This window comes from Natator depressus, chromosome 10 (genome assembly GCF_965152275.1).
Source record: "Natator depressus isolate rNatDep1 chromosome 10, rNatDep2.hap1, whole genome shotgun sequence".
Taxonomy (NCBI): Eukaryota; Metazoa; Chordata; order Testudines; family Cheloniidae; genus Natator; species Natator depressus.
Genome location: NC_134243.1, coordinates 63,663,206 through 63,681,005, shown reverse-complemented (window position 1 = coordinate 63,681,005; position 17,800 = coordinate 63,663,206). Strand labels below are relative to the sequence as shown.

General features: G+C 41.1%; 1 protein-coding gene across 1 annotated transcript in view; it reads left to right on the top strand.

The window, feature by feature from the left end:
- The window catches only part of FBN1 (fibrillin 1), a 217,129-nt gene extending 199,712 nt beyond the window's left edge, over window positions 1-17,417 (top strand). Inside the window, exons 59-66 of the mRNA XM_074966374.1 lie at window positions 313-438; window positions 673-795; window positions 2,985-3,101; window positions 4,207-4,335; window positions 5,824-5,943; window positions 9,433-9,664; window positions 10,873-11,056; window positions 14,178-17,417. Coding sequence (XP_074822475.1) covers window positions 313-438; window positions 673-795; window positions 2,985-3,101; window positions 4,207-4,335; window positions 5,824-5,943; window positions 9,433-9,664; window positions 10,873-11,056; window positions 14,178-14,567 — 1,421 coding nt within the window. The 3' untranslated portion in view covers window positions 14,568-17,417. The remainder of the gene's footprint in view (window positions 1-312; window positions 439-672; window positions 796-2,984; window positions 3,102-4,206; window positions 4,336-5,823; window positions 5,944-9,432; window positions 9,665-10,872; window positions 11,057-14,177) is intronic.
- Window positions 17,418-17,800: the final 383 nt, after the last annotated feature.

The window sequence follows — 17,800 nt, the reverse complement described above, 5'->3', positions numbered from 1 at the left end:
GTGAGCTTCGTCACTGGCTTAAATGGGAGCTTGAACAAGTCTTTTATTTGAGGTTCTTGATAGGACCTCCTACTCTAGTTATTCATTTGCATTTAAAGCTTGCTCATTACATTTAAATGTTAAATTTGTGCTGCATTGCCTAAATCCTTCCATATTTTTCTTTCTAAAGATACAAGCCTCCTAAATGCATGGAGCATTTCATTATTTGGATGTTGCATTTTTCTTGTCAAAACACAGTAGTCTCACTAAAATCAGGTACAGTAATTTCCTATTATTTGTCTTCTCTCTGAATTTATATTTATTGCATTGCAGATATTGATGAGTGCAAGGTTATTCACGATGTCTGCCGGAATGGAGAGTGCATCAATGAGAGAGGATCATATCGCTGCATATGTAAACCTGGCTATACTCCAGATATAACGGGCACCCTTTGCATCGGTAGGTTTTCCATTATTTTACACCTGCCAGTACATTACTAAAGAGATGAACTTGAATGGAAATTTACAGGAATAAGAAATGAGGGTTTCCTTTCATCACAGGAAAACAAAACATCACTTGTTACCAGGCTTTGGGGGAATATTTTTGTGCGAAATAATCTCCTGAATATTTTTAACTCTTCATTACAAATCTTGGTTGATAGTGCCAAAAAGAGTCTGTTTTTTCTCATTTTAGATCTGAATGAATGTAACCAGTCCCCTAAGCCTTGCAATTTCATCTGCAAGAACACAGAAGGGAGTTACCAGTGTTCATGTCCAAAAGGGTACATCTTACAAGAGGATGGGAGAAGCTGTAAAGGTGAAAACTTGAATGGAGGAACTCTACGTTTCACAGATTTTACTGTATCTACCCAAAGATACATTTCACAGACAAATAGCTACCAACATACGTGCCAAGGGTCTGACTCTGATCTCACTGACTCTGGTGTAAATCAGGAGTAGCTCCACTGAACTCTGCTGTCTAAAACTGGAGTAAATGTGAGAGCAGAGGCGAGCCCAAAAATATTGGAGACAGTTGGAATATTCTAGTCACAGTAACTATAGCAGTGAATATTTTTTAAGACTTTTCTTTCTCAATATTTGCTCCCTGATATAAATAATTTTTCTTCTGATTTTTAAGCATGTTGATTTAAGCCATGCCTTGCAATAATAATTTCATTTTAATTAATGCCAGTTATAGTAGCTCAGACTGAATGTTTGCAATACATTGTCAAGCATCAGCAGTGTTTTAACTAACCATTCCTGCAGCACTGGATGAGAGAGGAAAATGAAGGAGAGGAGAATACTCTGTTTCCTCCATTTCCTTCCTTGACTCCCATCTCCCAGTAACCTTGGCATCATGCTCGACCCTCACCTTTCTTCCCACACCTCTCCTGTCTACAAAACTGCCTTTTGACAGGAAGAGGCAATAATTTAGAGGTTAAGGGCCTACTACAGGAGTGGGTGGGTGAAGTTCTGTGACCAGCGATGTGCAGGAGGTCAGACTAGATGATCATGATGGTCCTTTCTGGCCTTAAAGTCTATGAGTCTATATTGCCTAAGCATATAACTGCTTTGACTCCACCAATTCTGAAACCCTCATCTGTGCCTTCATTTCTCCTCCTCTTGTCTAAAGCAACTCCCGGCTCCATGGCTTTTTCAGGTCCCAGTGTCCTACAATCAAGCTCTCCACTGTTGCTGCCCACTTTCTCACAAGTCCCAAGAGGAACTACCAATAAACCTCATTTCTCAAACAGCCTCACTGGTGCCCCCATGCAGATCCAGTTCAGGGATATTCTCTGTCTCTCCTCCTCTCCACTGCTTGTGCCTCCTCTTTGTCTCTTTCGACAAAACCATTGGTCGGAGAGACCTCTCTTCCGCAGGCTTTGTCATCTGGAAGAGTGTCTCTGTAGCTCTACATCTTATCCAATTTCCATCTCTTTTCAAATTTCATCTTAAAATGATGACATTTTCTCTATCGCCAGTAACTTCCATTTTGCTCTCCCTTTGTTGCTGGCTTTATGGCTGCATGCTAACATGTATTCATCCTAGAGAACCAATTTTTTCAATGCTGAGAGGTGGAGCGCCACATGCAAAGAGGAGCTTGTGCAATTGCACATCCGCAAGTGCACATACATTTACTGCAACTGCATAGGCAACTAGGTAGCTGTGCACTTAAATTCCTGTTCGCATCTGCAATATCCAGTTTGTGAGTATTTGTGGTAAAGGTGCACAATACGGTGGAAGCACCTTTGCATATGTATTTTAATATACATGCAAATGGGACTCTACCATTTGAAAATTTGGTGCATAATTTCTGTAATTTATACAATATGCTGTCTTCTGGCCCGCATTATTTCAATCTGTAAAAGCATTTTTAGGTCAGATCTCCAATCCTTCAATGGCTTCTAGCTCCCTTCACATGTAGTCCTACTCTATTAAAAAGGACTCTGCCTGCCCATCACAGCCTGCACTAAGGGAACCCACTCCAGCATCAGAGCCATCGTTATCATTTGTCTGATAGATACTACGACAAAATATGTGCCTGCTACCACTGAAGTCAATTGTCTTCCAAAGGAGCTCCAGCAGGCTATAAACTGTATTCTGCTGAAGTGGGCTGTAATCCCAAAGGAACTATTTAAACAATAATGACAAAGTAAAATGGCATTTCCTATGCCAAGTTTGGAATTGCTGTTGTAACCTACAGGGGCTTTACTCAGCCCTTTGATATTAAGGGCATTACATAAATCAATCAAAATATAATGTTACTTGCCTGAAGCTCTCCTGTCCCACTAGCTGACATCAGGCAAGGTCCTCCGACTGGTAGCACGTTCTGCTCTGCTAGAGTACTGGGCCAGGCCTGTGCAATGTACTTTTACGTTTTACTCTTCTACAAAATAGTTGTACGTTGAACCGCTAACTTGCAGCCACTTCTCTCAGTGTCGACATTGAAATGTCAGCACCTTGGTAGGGACTGAAAATGGAAGGAATGTTGGCTTACTCTTTCAGATCTCGATGAATGTGCAACAAAACAGCATAACTGCCAGTTCCTGTGTGTCAACACCATAGGGGGCTTCACTTGTAAGTGTCCTCCTGGTTTCACTCAGCATCATACAGCGTGTATTGGTAAGTGACATTGGACGTTGCTCTTCATGAAGTGGAAACTCCCATTTGAGGATTCTTATTGCATCTCATTCCTGACGGTGTTGTAACAGAATGGTGACTTCATCTCCTAGAAGAAATGAGGTGCAGAAATGGAGGCTGTTTATGCTGAAATACTGGACCAAATTCTGCTCCCACTTACACTGGGGGAACCACAAAGGATGGAATTTGGCCTAATAAGTTTGTTGTGCAAACAAATTTTCTTTGCTGTGTCTGCTAGTACCAATTATTTACTGGAGAAGAAACTGATATGTTTGTGCACAGAGCCATGTTTTCTTTAAACAGCCTCTATATTTTGCACCTGCAATTAGTTGTTGGTGTAAATGAGAGTGTGTTGGTGTCTATATGAATGCACTAGCAAATCAGGTAGTTAGAGACCTAGGGACAGAGGAGGACTGCACTGGATGAAAGAGTAGGGGCAGAGGTGGAAAAAAGGCCCTTCCTCCCTCCCCCTTTCCCTTGTTTCCTGCACTCAAGTCTTTGAGTTCCCTAAGTGCAAGGACTGTCCACTGATAGCACTGTGCATGTTTCTGGCCCTTTCTTCACTAGTTATCAGCAGTTTCAATGTTGTGCCTGTAGTTGGGTGCCATGTTAAGGTATCTTTAATAAGTTGGCCCTAAATGTTTACATTTGAATGACTTGATCTATGTATACATCCATATTAGAACAGTTTCAATGTAAAATAGAATCTCTCCTTTTTGGTTCTGCAATCTGGATCTTGATTCCAGTATTCTGCGCTCCCACGGCACCAGTGTCCATGCTGTGTACACAAGGAGAGCAGAATATCAGTCAGGATCCAGCATGAAGGTTTGAGAGCAGTTCCCTTCATATTGTATCTCCTGCTAGTGTTGTCAAGTGGAAAAGTAGGGATTTCTCTTTCCCATTTCTTTGGTGCAAGGTACAGGATGGAAAGGAGCGCAGTGTCAGTCATGTCAATGTCTTGTGTCACTTATGTTTCTTCTCTGCTTTTCACGCACTCTTATACTATTAACATCCTTGAATGATCATCTTCAAGATGAGTAATTACCTTGCAGAACAGTAGTAATACTTTCATCTGTTTTACCTTTAGATAATAATGAATGTGCCTCTGAAATCAATCTGTGTGGGGCGAGGGGTATTTGCCAGAACACACCAGGAAGCTTCACGTGTGAATGTCAGCGTGGCTTCTCCCTTGACCAGACTGGACTCAGCTGTGAAGGTAGGCACAGTAAATAGTACAGACAGCTTGAGCCCTCTGGTCTTCTATTGTCCCAACAGGATGAGCCTGGGGCATCTGGCATCATAAACTCAAAGACAACAGCACACAGACTTCCGCTGCCCCACTGGGAATTTTGGGAATAAGAGGGTTCCTCTTGGATTTCCCTTCACTTCTCCCCAAATGCATAAGGAGACGGTGATTTTCCCTCTGTGCTGAGCCAAGCACCTTTGTTCCAACATTGCTTGGTGGCTTCCTGTTGAATTTTGCCCCAGAATATGTGAACCCCTTCCCTTCCCGTGGGAGTTGTTGCTATTTGTAGATCAGCTTTGATATACATTCAAATAATAAGATATCCAGAAAGCAAAACACAGACAATGAGGTGAGAATCCTGGACACCTTGATTTTCTGATGGCTCTGTCTGCGAGTGTGGAAGGGAATTCTACTGTGTGGCTCCTATTGAGCCCTGGTGAAAGCAAACACAAGTTCACTGAATTCAGTGAATGCGCCAGAAATGAATTTGGCCTTGTATACATGCCCCATAGAAGAAGGGAACAGTAAGCATGCATCTGATGTGAGTACGCAAGGAAATACTCACACGCATTGCTCTCAGCTATGCAGTTTCACTTTCATTGAAGTAAGTAGGAGCTGTACCGAGTTATTTGAAGTCATTTGCATCCAGGGGCCAATTCAAAGCTGGAATAAGCAAGTGCATGCAATGCCATTAACTTAAACCAGCTCTGAATTTGGCTCTTTCTGTCTAGTTTAGAAGAAGGATTACACTATGAAGCACAAAGGAGCACTGTGCAAAGTCAATTTCAGCGTGTAATTCACTTCTTGCATGTGTGAAGTAGAAGACTGATTGATGCCTGAGTAATGAAGGTTAATAGAATTTGCGAAGAAAAAGATTCAGAAAGATAGAACCTGAAATGTTTAATAAAAACCAGTCCTTTTTTATGACAAATTTTATTTAATCTTACAATACAGGTTTAAAGTGCACATTATATTCTTTTTTAAATGGCCTTCATTTAGATCTTTTTGTCTGTCAGTGCTTCTATTCAGTCATAAACGCTCCATTCTTAAGGAATGCAACAATACTTAATGGATACTGCTTAAATTCTGAGCAAAATATTTCGCAGGCCACTGTTTCTAGGATACACTGCTTTCAATTTTAAAAGTATTTTTTAAAAAGATGATCACATTTTGTGTCATAAAATAATTCCCAGATGACGAGGAAACTAACACAAGGCGCCACTGAAGTTAGCTTACTCCTCTTCTGATATTCCTCTATCTTACAGTTTTATATTGCCACTCATATTTGCCCACCTTTCACAAATTCTCCTCACTGATCACATGACATTGATTTTGGAGGACAGTAGGATTAAAAAGAAAAGGAAAAAACCTTTTTTAGAAACCACGGAAAATACGTGGTTAATATCTCTGTTGAGAAGAGAGAATTCCTGACATTTGGACTGTGTGTCACCCTTTTAGATGTTGATGAATGTGATGGAAACCACCGGTGCCAGCATGGTTGCCAGAATATAATTGGAGGATACAGGTGTAGCTGTCCACACGGATATCTCCAGCATTACCAGTGGAACCAATGTGTTGGCAAGTCACTGTCTTTGTTAACAAAATAAAATACACCATAATTGTGTTAGCAACAAGATGGAGGGGGGAGGTTTGTTTCTGTATGTTGTTTAGCCATGTATTTCATAAAACTCTGTCCAGCAGAAGGCAAACCTGGTACGATACTGAGGCCCTCTCGTGACATTCTGAGCACTCTCAACTCCCATTGAAGTCCAATGGCCAAAGCCCTGCTTCAGCAAAGCACTTTAATCAGAGCTAAGTGTGTGCTAGTGAGTAGTCCCATTGACTTCAAGAGAACTACTACTCATATGCGTAAGTACTTTGTTGACTCAGACATGGCCCAAATGCAGAAAACCTTACTCACCGGTCTCTCAGTCATTACTCAGACAGGACTCTAATTGAGAGTTGTCGACACATAACAAATGGCAGAATCAAACGCTGTATTTGGATTGTAATAGACCTGTAAGATTAAACATCTAGCACAACACTTTGCAAGCATCTAATATTCCAGAACAATCCTGCTGCATCTGCATCTCCATCTTTTAGCTACAGTCCTACAACTGGACTGTTGTGTCTGAGAACTAGCTTTAAAATCTACTGAGATCACATGCGTGAATGATAGGTTCTCCTAATGCTTTGTGGAGGTTTGCCCACATTACAAATCTAAAACATGATTTGTCAAAATTCAGCCAGATTTGACTGTATCTGCCCAAAGATACTTCCCCAGACCTTAGGGGTAAAATTCGCAAGGAGCACCTACCCAACACTGTTTCTGCTATTGGTTCTTCAGTGTGTTAGGAAATAAATTCACCTGCAGATTAAAATGAAACATTTGGTCCCCATCTAAAATTTGGTTACTTCCCAAGTTGCTGTGACCCACATCAGTGGGGTTACTCATGAAGAATGTTATCTTCAGTATGATTTCAGCAAACAGATTTGGGCCCTACTTGTCTCAGAAGTCCTAGGAAACAACTCTGTATTATACTGCAGCAGGGCAACATGAACCTGCTGTATTCAAACGATAGACACATTATTTTTCTGCTGGCTAGGATTGCATGTATTTCCAGTCTGATTTAATTAGATTCCACACAAGCTGCAGTTTTGCATGGATGGCTAAAGAGAGATGTTTGATGACCCCATCTTTGAGAATTAAGGGCCTCATAACTCTTTGTTTGGCTCTGTTTGTTTTTAAGAGCATATAAAAATGCCTTTGTTCATTATCGTTCTGCTGCTCTAGGGAGGTCTCTGCTTTTAATTGTGTTTACCAAACTTTCTGACATATTACACAGCCCTGGATGGGGAGTCTAGACATTTCTGCTCCAGCGCTTGGTGTGTTTTACATGCAGGGGAATTTGAGGCTCATTCAAAAATGGTTTGGTTATGGAAAGATTTAATTAAATGTGGGGGGAGCGGGAGATTTGATTTAAATTGGGATTTAATTCACCCTTTTAAAAACAACCTGAAAAGAATAAACTGTAATTTCCAGCTCTCTTGAATCAAAGATGGAGGAACTCTCTCAAACTATATTTTGGATCATTATTGCTTGCAGTTGAAACCCATGTCTTTGTAGGATGATTCCACAGTTGAAACCCATTTTTCTAGCTAAAGTGAAGCATATGCTACCAATGTTTCTTAGAAATGAGTGAGCCCCTGATAAGCCGGGCTGATACCAATGGATCCTCTCTATAGGGTATATTTACTATATCATTTTCCACTGGATTTTTCTCCTCTTTTCCTCATCACAATCCCCCTATAAATGGAAATCAATACTTAAATTCTAGTTCAGTGGTTCTCAGCCAGGGGTCCGGAGCCCACTGGGGGGCCGCGAGCTGGTTTCAGGGTCTGCCAAAATCAACCGGAGAGTAGGGCCGCTGTTAGACTCACTGGGGCTGAAGCTGAAGCCTGAGCCCCACTGCCCTGGGTGAAGCCAAAGCTCAAAGAACTTAGCTTTGTGGGCCCCCTGTGGCGTGGGGACCCAGGCAGTTACCCTGCTTGCTCCCCCCTAATGCCAGCCCTGGCTTTTCGTCTACTGGATATACAGAAAAGGTTGTGACACAGGCGGACCGTGGAGTTTTTATATTATGCGGGGGGGGGGGGCGCGGCTTAGAAAGAAAAAGGTCGAGAACCCTTTTGATTAAAAAAATCGAAAAGGTTGATTCAAAATTAGGTAAAATGAGTTCAACTTCCCTAGTTGCTGTGGTTGCTATAACCTTCTTCTAGCCCAAATTTACATCCGTACTGTAGGCAAGATAACCAGGAGTTCAGCAGCAATTAAGTATGTAGGTTTGAGCCATAGTTAGTGACATAGAACCCAAACCTGTCCTCGTTTTAGTTAATGACTAAACTCCTATGGACTTCAGGGAGTCAAGGTCAGGCTCTAGGTTCTACTGGTTCCTGAATGTAAGAATATGAAAGTCTTAAGTATGGTTAGATATTAAGCTGGGGCTCCTGGGCATACCACAGGGGAAGAATTTGTGTCATAGGCTTTTTGCAAGATCTTTCCTTCGTGTAATTTGGCAATCTTGGCTCTGCAAACAATTTATGTCTTTTTGACCTTATTACATGAAGTGTACAGGGACTTTCTGATGTTGCTGCAACACACATTTAGTTAATCACCAAAAAATGCTTTGGTTCCTCCCATGCCTTGTACAGTATGTGACTGCTTCTCTAGCCCAGGCAGTTCTGTTTTGTGCCAAGCCATAACTCAATATTGCAAGAAATTTAAGGGATTGCTTCTAAAATATAGAAAAATAGCTAAACTTTGTCACAGAACAGTAGCATTAATAAATCTCAAGGCACTCTTGCAATTTGCCATATTGGAGAAAACATCCTGAACAATAAGCCATATATTTACTGTAGATGAGTCCAACCTGACCTCCAACTCACCATACCACTGAACTGGGGGAAAGTTCAGGTCCAAACTTTGTTCACCTTTAATATTTACATATGCTTGCAAAGGGTGCTTTAATACTATGCTTTTCCTGCTCATTTCTTCTGTAAGGAACTGTACCTCATCTATATCTCCTTTTTGAATCAAAAGAAGATTCAGTGGTTACAGAAACTGTCATGCTTTATTTCTTCACTCTTTCCCCTTAATGTTTTACAATATAATAAATATGGTGTTACCAGGCCAGCTCTTCAGCTTCATCAAGTTTACACTTGGCATAGCTGAGAAGTGGGGCGGGCGTGGCGGGGGGAAGGTGGCACTTAAGCTACTGTTCTGCTCCCTTGAGCTGGGCTGGCTGAGAGCTGAAACAGCTTCTGGTATGGTATAGAATAGCCCAAGGGTTGCTCTGTGTTACTCTGGTTGCAGTAGTCTCCTAGGGCCTGCTGCAGCAACCAGGGATGAGGCAGAGCCCTGTTCTTGGATTTGGACATCTGATGAGGCAGCATGTTTGAATCTGTTCAGTTATCAAGGTTAGGCCTTTCTAAAGTTAAAGAGGGGAGGGATAGGCTGAATTAGTCCTAAGGATAAAAGCCAGTCTCTAATCTGCTGTGCTTCCCTTCCAGATGAAAATGAATGCCTCAGTGCACACGTTTGTGGAGGAGCATCTTGTCACAATACTTTGGGAAGCTATAAATGTATGTGCCCTACCGGATTTCAGTATGAACAATTTAGTGGAGGCTGCCAAGATGTCAATGAATGCAGTTCTGCACAAGCCCCATGCAGTTATGGTTGTTCAAATACTGATGGTGGCTATGTCTGTGGATGCCCACCTGGTTACTTCAGGATAGGACAAGGGTAAGGGCTTCTCATATTTAAACTAATAGGCATTAGGTGGCAAAATCTGCTCCCTTGCCTCTGGCTGTGGAGCTGCAAAACCAATGGCAGCAGAGCTGCTGGGAAAGGAGTAGGATTTGGGGAAGGCGTACAAGAGTTTCACACTCCCTCCCATGCTTGGAGCCAAGTTCTGCAAGGGAGATGAGGCAGGGCCATAGGAGAGGTGAAGGTGGGGATGATGGATCTGTAGCAAGATGAATTCTCTAGGCCTTGCCAAGGAAGTTTGGCTCAGGGCCACAAAGGATACTACAAGCTGGAGTAGTGTCTGCTGAGACACTCCTGTTGGGAGGGAAGATTCCTCCCTTCCTTTTGTCCTACTACAAAGAACTCTAGCACCTACCCCACGTACCTGAGCTGTGCACTAGGGAGGTTTTCCCCCTCAGTATGAACTTGATTCCTGTGCAGCATAGAGCTCCTCTCTAAGAAAAGGGGAGTTGTATGGCTTTAAAGACAATCATTGTTATCCCAGTCTTTTACTGATGACATTAGAATGAAATATCCTTATATTGGAGTGGTCCTGAGTTTCTCGTTGAATGGCATCGAAGTTCCAAGGGAATTATTTTCTGTATATGTCTGTGCTGGCATGAAAAATAAGAGAATAATGCTCATTAGAACTTCATGTGCAACCTACAAAATACAGACCTTGGTCTGTAGTCTTTGGGTGCCTAAACTTTCATTAGCTTCATTGGGACTTTTAGGTGTGTGAAGAATCTCAGCTCAAGCACTTTGTAGGCCAGGATCTTTGTCCCATCCACCATTTTCAAAAGTGACTAATGATTTTTGGTTGCCCAACTTGAGGCATTTAAGACAAGAGGCTCAGTGCTTTCTGAATATCCCCCATCAAGGTGTCTCGGTTTGGGCACCCAAAATCACTAGCTACTTTTGAAAATCAGGGCCTGTGTTTATGAATCATTAAGTGTTTACATAGGGCCAAACAAACATTGCAGGCCTTTTTTAGGCAAAGCCCCATTGGGCCAATTTCTCTGAAGCCAAAGTGTGACTGAGAAGAGAATTTGGCCTATTGACCTCAGTAGGAATTTTGCCACTTAAATTGGCTATGTTATTTTTGTGTGTGTTTAGAGCAATACAAGTTCTTAATGTTGTATGGGTTTTTTCTTGAGGGGTGGAACTAATTTCATGGAACTAATTTGCATTTCTTAATTCATCAGACACTGTGTTTCTGGACTGGGACTGGGTAAAGGTCATGGTCATGGTCAAGAATTGCCCATCAGCGATGAAGTAGATGACAACTCTCTCTCCCCCGAGGCGTGCTATGAATGTAAAATCAACGGTTATCCCAAGAGAGGAAGGAAGCGCAGAAGCACTAATGAAACCATTGCAAATGAAGCAGAGGTAATTGTCCTTCTTGGGGAGGGATTTGAGCTGTTTCCTGAGAGCCAGAATTAGAGACTTAGGGTGCAAAGAACGAATCTAGAGGGAAAAATTCAGACTACAACCAGGCATGTAAGTTCAACATGGCCGAAGGAGTTGCTCTGGGACTTTGCATGTCTGGGGGGGCTTTCTGAAGATACTCACAGTCATCAGGGAGAACTTCATGTGCAACCTACAAAATACAGACCTTGGATCTTCGGAAGATCCTAACATACTTGTCAAACACTAAAGCTAAATGCCCATCGAACTCTCCAGCAAGGGGTGAGCTCAAGAGGGAGGACAGTTCTCGATGTCAAAGGACAGCATGAGTGTAGAACACTTTTGTTACCTTGTGGTGTCAAAACAAGGACGCTTAGTTCTGGGTGTGGGTGAGTCCCCCACTGAAAGGGACTGTTGAGCATGGAGCCTGTGGGACTCTCTCCAAAGAAAATATTGTGTTCCAAAGGCTAAATACAGAAACTGCTGGGATTCCTGTGCATCCGGTCACTGCAGCCTTTCACGAGGTATGTGGACGTGCTTCTGGTCACACACAACTCTGGCTTTGGACCAAAGACTGTCAGAGACAGTCAGGCAAATAGTATTCTCCCTGTGTGGCCCAGATAGCCGAGCTGGAAGCTGAATTCAGAACATAATTGTTGGAAGATCACTGGAGTGACCAGTAGGTTTAATGTATATCTTTAGGTTGGGGTAACTGTGAAATTTAAATTACTACAATCTGCTGTGTTGCTCAGCCAACTCCCCCTCCTCCTCTTGCACCAAATAATGTTAATAATAGATGACGTAACAACCTGTATTTACATGAAAAACAGTGTGTCATGCAACTAGCTGCACCTATTTACAAGTCGCCTTTCACTCCCTCCAATAGGAGATTGTTTGTTTTCTTTTCATTTTTAGTAAACATTCCTGAAAATCGATTCAAAGGAAAATAAACACTGCATCAGCCTCATCCTTATGGTTTGTTTTGAATTGACAAAAGCAAGTAACTTCGGTGTTCAAACGGTCATAACCCTGTTCTGTTCTTAACTTGCCTGGCAGAAAAATGTTAGACTCCTCCTGTTTCCAGCACCGTACAGTGCCTGTGCACAAGAAGTCCTAGTGGCAGGTTCAACTTTGCATGTCCATTGACTAAATTCTGCACTCTGACTCAGGCAGAATTCTCACTCACCTTGGTGGGAGATTTGTCTAACTGAGGGCTGCAGGATTTGGCTCCTTTGATAGTTTGTAAGGCCAGAAGGGGCCATTGTGATTGTCTGGTCTGAACTCTTGTATAGCAAGATTTGGCTCCTTTGGTAGTTTGTAAGGCCAGAAGGGGCCATTGTGATTGTCTGGTCTGAACTCTTGTATAGCACAGGCCAGAGAACTTCCTTCAACTAATGTATACTATAGAATTTATCTTCTTCTTTTTGAGAAATTTTAATTAATTTACATTAGAAATGGCACCAGATCCAAGGGGATTTAATTCATTCCCTGCCCTCTTCTTTTTGTGTTGTGCATCGTGATGAGTGAAACCCAGAAAACTTTAAAGGGCCTCCTAAAATGTCCCTGTACAACATGCATATTTACCAAGCTAAGCGTCCTGCATGTTTTCAGCGTATATATATTTGCATGTGCAGATATCTCTTCTTTTCATGTGCTAACACGGGGTATCAGGGACACCCTTCACACATGTAAAATAACTCAAGTTTGTGTGTGCAAGCCAAGTTGTGTACACAGGTACATGATCCACATGTGCAAAAGTAGGGGGGTTTTGCCCACACAAAAGTTTTTTGGGTGCACTTCTCTGGGCCCCTTGAAATTGGTGCAAAGTGTATAATCTTGCAAGATCAGTGATTTAGTAAAGCACAATAAATATACTTGAAGAAGAAGCTGTGTTGACTGTGAAGCAAGCTGGAATGCCACGGATTTGATAACTGTTCCCTAAAAATCATCAGGGTTTCAAAGCTTAGCATGTTTGCTAGCTGATGAAGGGCAATTTGTCCCTGTGGCTGAAGAATTACACTGGCATACCCTTGCCTGCTGCAGGAAGTTTCCAAGTTAATATCATTCCAGCTGACATTCTTTTATGTTCCCTGAAACTCTGCCTTATAGAAATGTTGCTAATAACGCATCTCAGTGGAGTTTAGCTCATGTCTTATATGAGCTCAATCACCTTGACTTCAGCTATATCTGCACTGGCTCTGCAGGTGTAATGTCCCCCACACAGGGTAGATGTACACAGGCTAGCTTTGATAGCGCAAGTGTGCTAAAAATAGCAGCGTAGATGCCACAGTGCAGGTGGTGGGAGACATTAGCCACCCTGAATATAATCCTGTCCCAAGACCCTCGGTTGTATTCAGGGCGTCTAATACTTCTTGCCACTAACGACAGCAGCTACGCTGCTATTTTTAGCGCTCTAGCTCGATCAAAGTCAGTGCAATCTATTCAAGCAGGAAAATACAACTCCGGCTTCAGTGTAGGTGTGTCCTTAGAGGCAAGAGCTAACACCCACTTCATCTCCAGCTCCCTTAGTCTGTAGCACAGAAGCTGTTGGAAGCCTGTTCCAACAGAGTGCCTAGGTAGAGGAAAGCTGGTAAAGAAGAAAACTAAGTCACACGCATGTAAATGACTTGCCTGCTCCACAAACCACATTACCTCACACAGCTCATTGTTAGCTTCACTTCACTACTGTTTTGGACAGACTGGGAAGTACGACACAGGTGTGTGGAGGGTGAGTAAAGGGTCTGAACTCTGAAATGCATCATCTCAAAGGCTCTGAGAGCCATGTGCAGCATGCAGCGTCTTTCAGTGCATGCCTGAGATGACCCATACAGAGAATGCTAATTGCAAGTAACTAAGACTTTCTTTTCGTTTGCCTTCATACACAGGACTAACTGTTCAGTTCAAGGTTCAAATCCTGCTCTGACCTAGACCCTCTGCAACTCAGTTGGAGCAAGTGGGGTTGCCTGGCGTTTAAGACAGGCAACAATATAGTTTTCTTTTCAACTTTTTTATTAGATGGCCTCTTAAGTTGGAAAGAAATGTTTATAAATGGATGAAACTGTTCTGTGACAAAGCAGAAACTAACATTAGTGTTCTTGTGCAGGATCAACCTGAGATGGAACCAGAAGTCAGTCTTGCCAGTTGGGATAGTGAAAAAACAGCCGTCTTTTCCTTCAACATCTCTGGGCTTAATAACAAAGATCGCATCCTGGAACTTCTTCCCGCTCTCTCAACACTAACAAATCACAACCGATATTTAATTGACTCTGGAAACGAAGATGGTTTCTTTAGAATCAATCAGAAGGAAGGGATAAGCTACCTTCATTTCACAAAGAAGAAGCCAATACCTGGAACCTACTCATTACAAATCAGTAGTATTCCTCTCTATAAAAAGAAGGAACTTAACCAGCTTGAAGACAAACATGACAAAGACTACCTCAGTGGTGAGCTGGGAGATAACCTGAAAATGAAAATTCAGATTTTGCTTCATTAATTCATCAACCAAAGACCAAATAATTAAAACCAAAGATAGATAGGTAGGACTGAATGTTCCTCCCAATCAGATTCTCCATATCATAGGTACAATCTTTCATGAGTACATTTGTATGAATGAGCACTATTATATTATTACATAAGCAAGGTACAGGATGAATACCCTAGCTCAAAACAACCACTTTCTCAGGCTTCTTAAAGTGTAGCTGAGCTACCTTGATATGTTGAATCTTGAAAACTGGGACTTTTATCATTGGAAGTTGGCCACTGATGCTGAGACACATCATTTCAGCAGAGGTACAAGAACGTGCTTTCAACTGATGGACTTCTCTATTTTTGTAATTCTTAAACTTTGCTTCTCCAACTACAACTTACTAGGTCAGCCATTTATGATATCCATTTGGTGCTCATAAATTTTCAATCTAGATTTATAAATGCACTGTAATATTTACACAACTTAGAAGCCAAAATTGCAATTATTCAGTCTACATACTTCAATCAACCAAAGTTAGCTCAGTAGTTTATCTCAGTTATGCCTATAATACAGTACATGTAAATTAAGTGTGTGTATACTGTAATCATGCTATTTTTATCAATGAAGCATTTGTAAACTAGATTAATAATACCCTTAATGTGAGGGTTTGTAATGGTGCTTATAAAGACCAACTACTTGTTAACTGTATACACAAACCTGATGATGAAATTTCTGTGACTTACCAAAATGCACTGAGGTCAGTAGGGACCATTAAACATTCTCAGAAGTCAGATGATAATCAGTGCCATCCTACACCATGACATTATGTAATACATGTCAAGAGTACCCATAATCATTCATATCAACAAGGGTTCAACGTCACAATAAAACAGTGGGTTTTTTAGTTTATTCTGTGACTTTGTGTTCTTGCTAATACTAGTTCTTCAGTACACTAGACTGAATGTTTATGCTTCATGCATTCCTGTATAGTGTGGGATATACTGCATGTATAGGTGATTCATTACTGAATATATGCATCTGTAGTTTATTCAGTCTTCCTACGGAGGAAAACAGAAGAGAAATACAGAATTATTCAGCAATTCAATTCAGCAATGGAATTCTTTAAAATGTAGCTCCCAAAGGGCAAGTTAGAACATTTCCAATGACCTGACCTAAATAATCCTGTCAATCAGTAACTAATAGCCAAAACATGCAAAATCAGATGTTAAATCATTATTTGGAAAACGTGCATTTCCTTTCAAAAGTCGTGTCTCCTAAAGCCCCTTTGGCATGCATAAAGTATTCCATTCTTCCCTCCTCCTCCCCTCCACATGACAGCTATTGTCAAATAATCCAAGGCTGATTACAAAGGGATAATCCAGTATTGAAATCAACTGCAAATTATATGACATGCATAATGTGAAGGTGCCAGTGTTTGTCTATGAAGTGGTACAAGCTAACACTTTAGCAAGAAAAGAATATTCTATTGATATGTGAGAATGTAATACCCAAAAGAAAAGAAAACAATTCATGGCACTGAAAATACAGTGGAAAAACTTGATTGGACAGCATTGTAGTTGATAGATGGAAATATACTGAGCGACAATAGTTTGTAAAAGGGAAAGGTTCTGTAATAATTCACTCAGAGGGATAGTATTTTTTGTAATCAGATTTCATCTCAGATTTTTTTTCTCCATAACCAGCTTAATATAAAAAGAAGTTGGCACACGGAGGGTCACCATGATGTTTTCAATAGGCCATGTCTGGTTTTATTTACCATAGTGCCACAGTTGTGAACAGCATATTTTCCACATGTTGATTAGATATAGCAAAACATATTCAGAGTTTTACAATTGTAAATACCATTCCCATTTCAATAGGTAGTGAGGTTTTTTTTAATCCAGGTGAAGGCATGTACATTGGAGTTTATATTTCTTTTTTCTTTCCTGTACATAAAAACTGAGAGGAACTAAAAGGAATTATTTTAGAGAAATCTACAGACAATGTCAAGTGGATTTCTTCGTTTAACATGTAAATCTTTATAGAACACCTTATCATGCCGAACCATGTTTGATCGTGCTCCAGCAGCCTCAGTGTTGTCTGCACAGCTCTGAAAATCATCTTTGTTAACTGAAACTGCAGAGGGGAAAAAAGGCAGTTTGAAATATTGTGATTTTGTAGGTCCCACAAAAGAGAGACTATTTTAAAGTATTTCTGTGCCATGGAGTGATATATTCAAACAAGAGATGTTTAGAAATCAGAACGTTCTCTCTGTCAGCTAAACACACTATTTGAACAATTCCAATGTTATGCTACAAAATCTTGACAATGTCCCTTTAAAGGATTCAGACCCAGGTGTGTCTCTTTGCAGGATTGGGCCCTGAATTGAGATTTGCCTCTGTATCCTGCCAATGTAATTTAGAACTTTTAGCTTCAATAATTATTGACGCCAGTGTAATTTCTTAATTACTCCTGGATTTGGGGTGAACAACAAAGAGTAATATTGCACTAAGCCAATAGTGTTTGTGGAACCTACAAGAGCCATTAAATACAATTATTTTCTTGTATTTGACTTGGTAGTGGGTTCACAAAGACTCTAAGCTTGCGGTAGAGTTGAAGGGGAGGAGGAGCTTTAGTATGGTTTTGTACGTAAAAGTTTTCATATTAGAGTTGGGGAAATGGTGATACATATTTTAGCTCTTTGAAATAATTGTGGCTTTTAGCAAGTGAATTTGTGCATAACTTATATGCATGTGCCAAAATATTATAATTTCTGGTCAACATACAGCTTAACAAAAATGTCTCATTACTGTATATATCAACCCGGTCTCTTGACTTGCTGTGTATTGTAACAGTATCTTGTAAGCTTGACAGATGATGTGTATTTTGGCAGGACATGACTGTTTCCACAGTCTCCCTTTTAAACGGTCTTGCAAAGAACCCAAACTGTTTGTCTTTCTTATAGCCGATCTGAGACCAATTTCCAGGTAGCTGCTCTTGCTGGGATTTCATATCAAAGTAAAATGTTAATGCAAATGTTTCTAGCTTGTAGTTTAAGTTCTGATTTGGGCTCTGACACAGGCAAGTTTAGGCTCCTCAGCACAGGTAGGGCCTGCCCTCTAGGAGGCGGATACATTTGATCTTTGCCTGCTACTGTAACCGACTCTGAGCACTGTGACTGTTTTGCTTACTCACGTTCAGATGACACCTGTCTCTACAGGTAAGTGTGATGCTAACCAGTCCACATCAAACTGCTGACA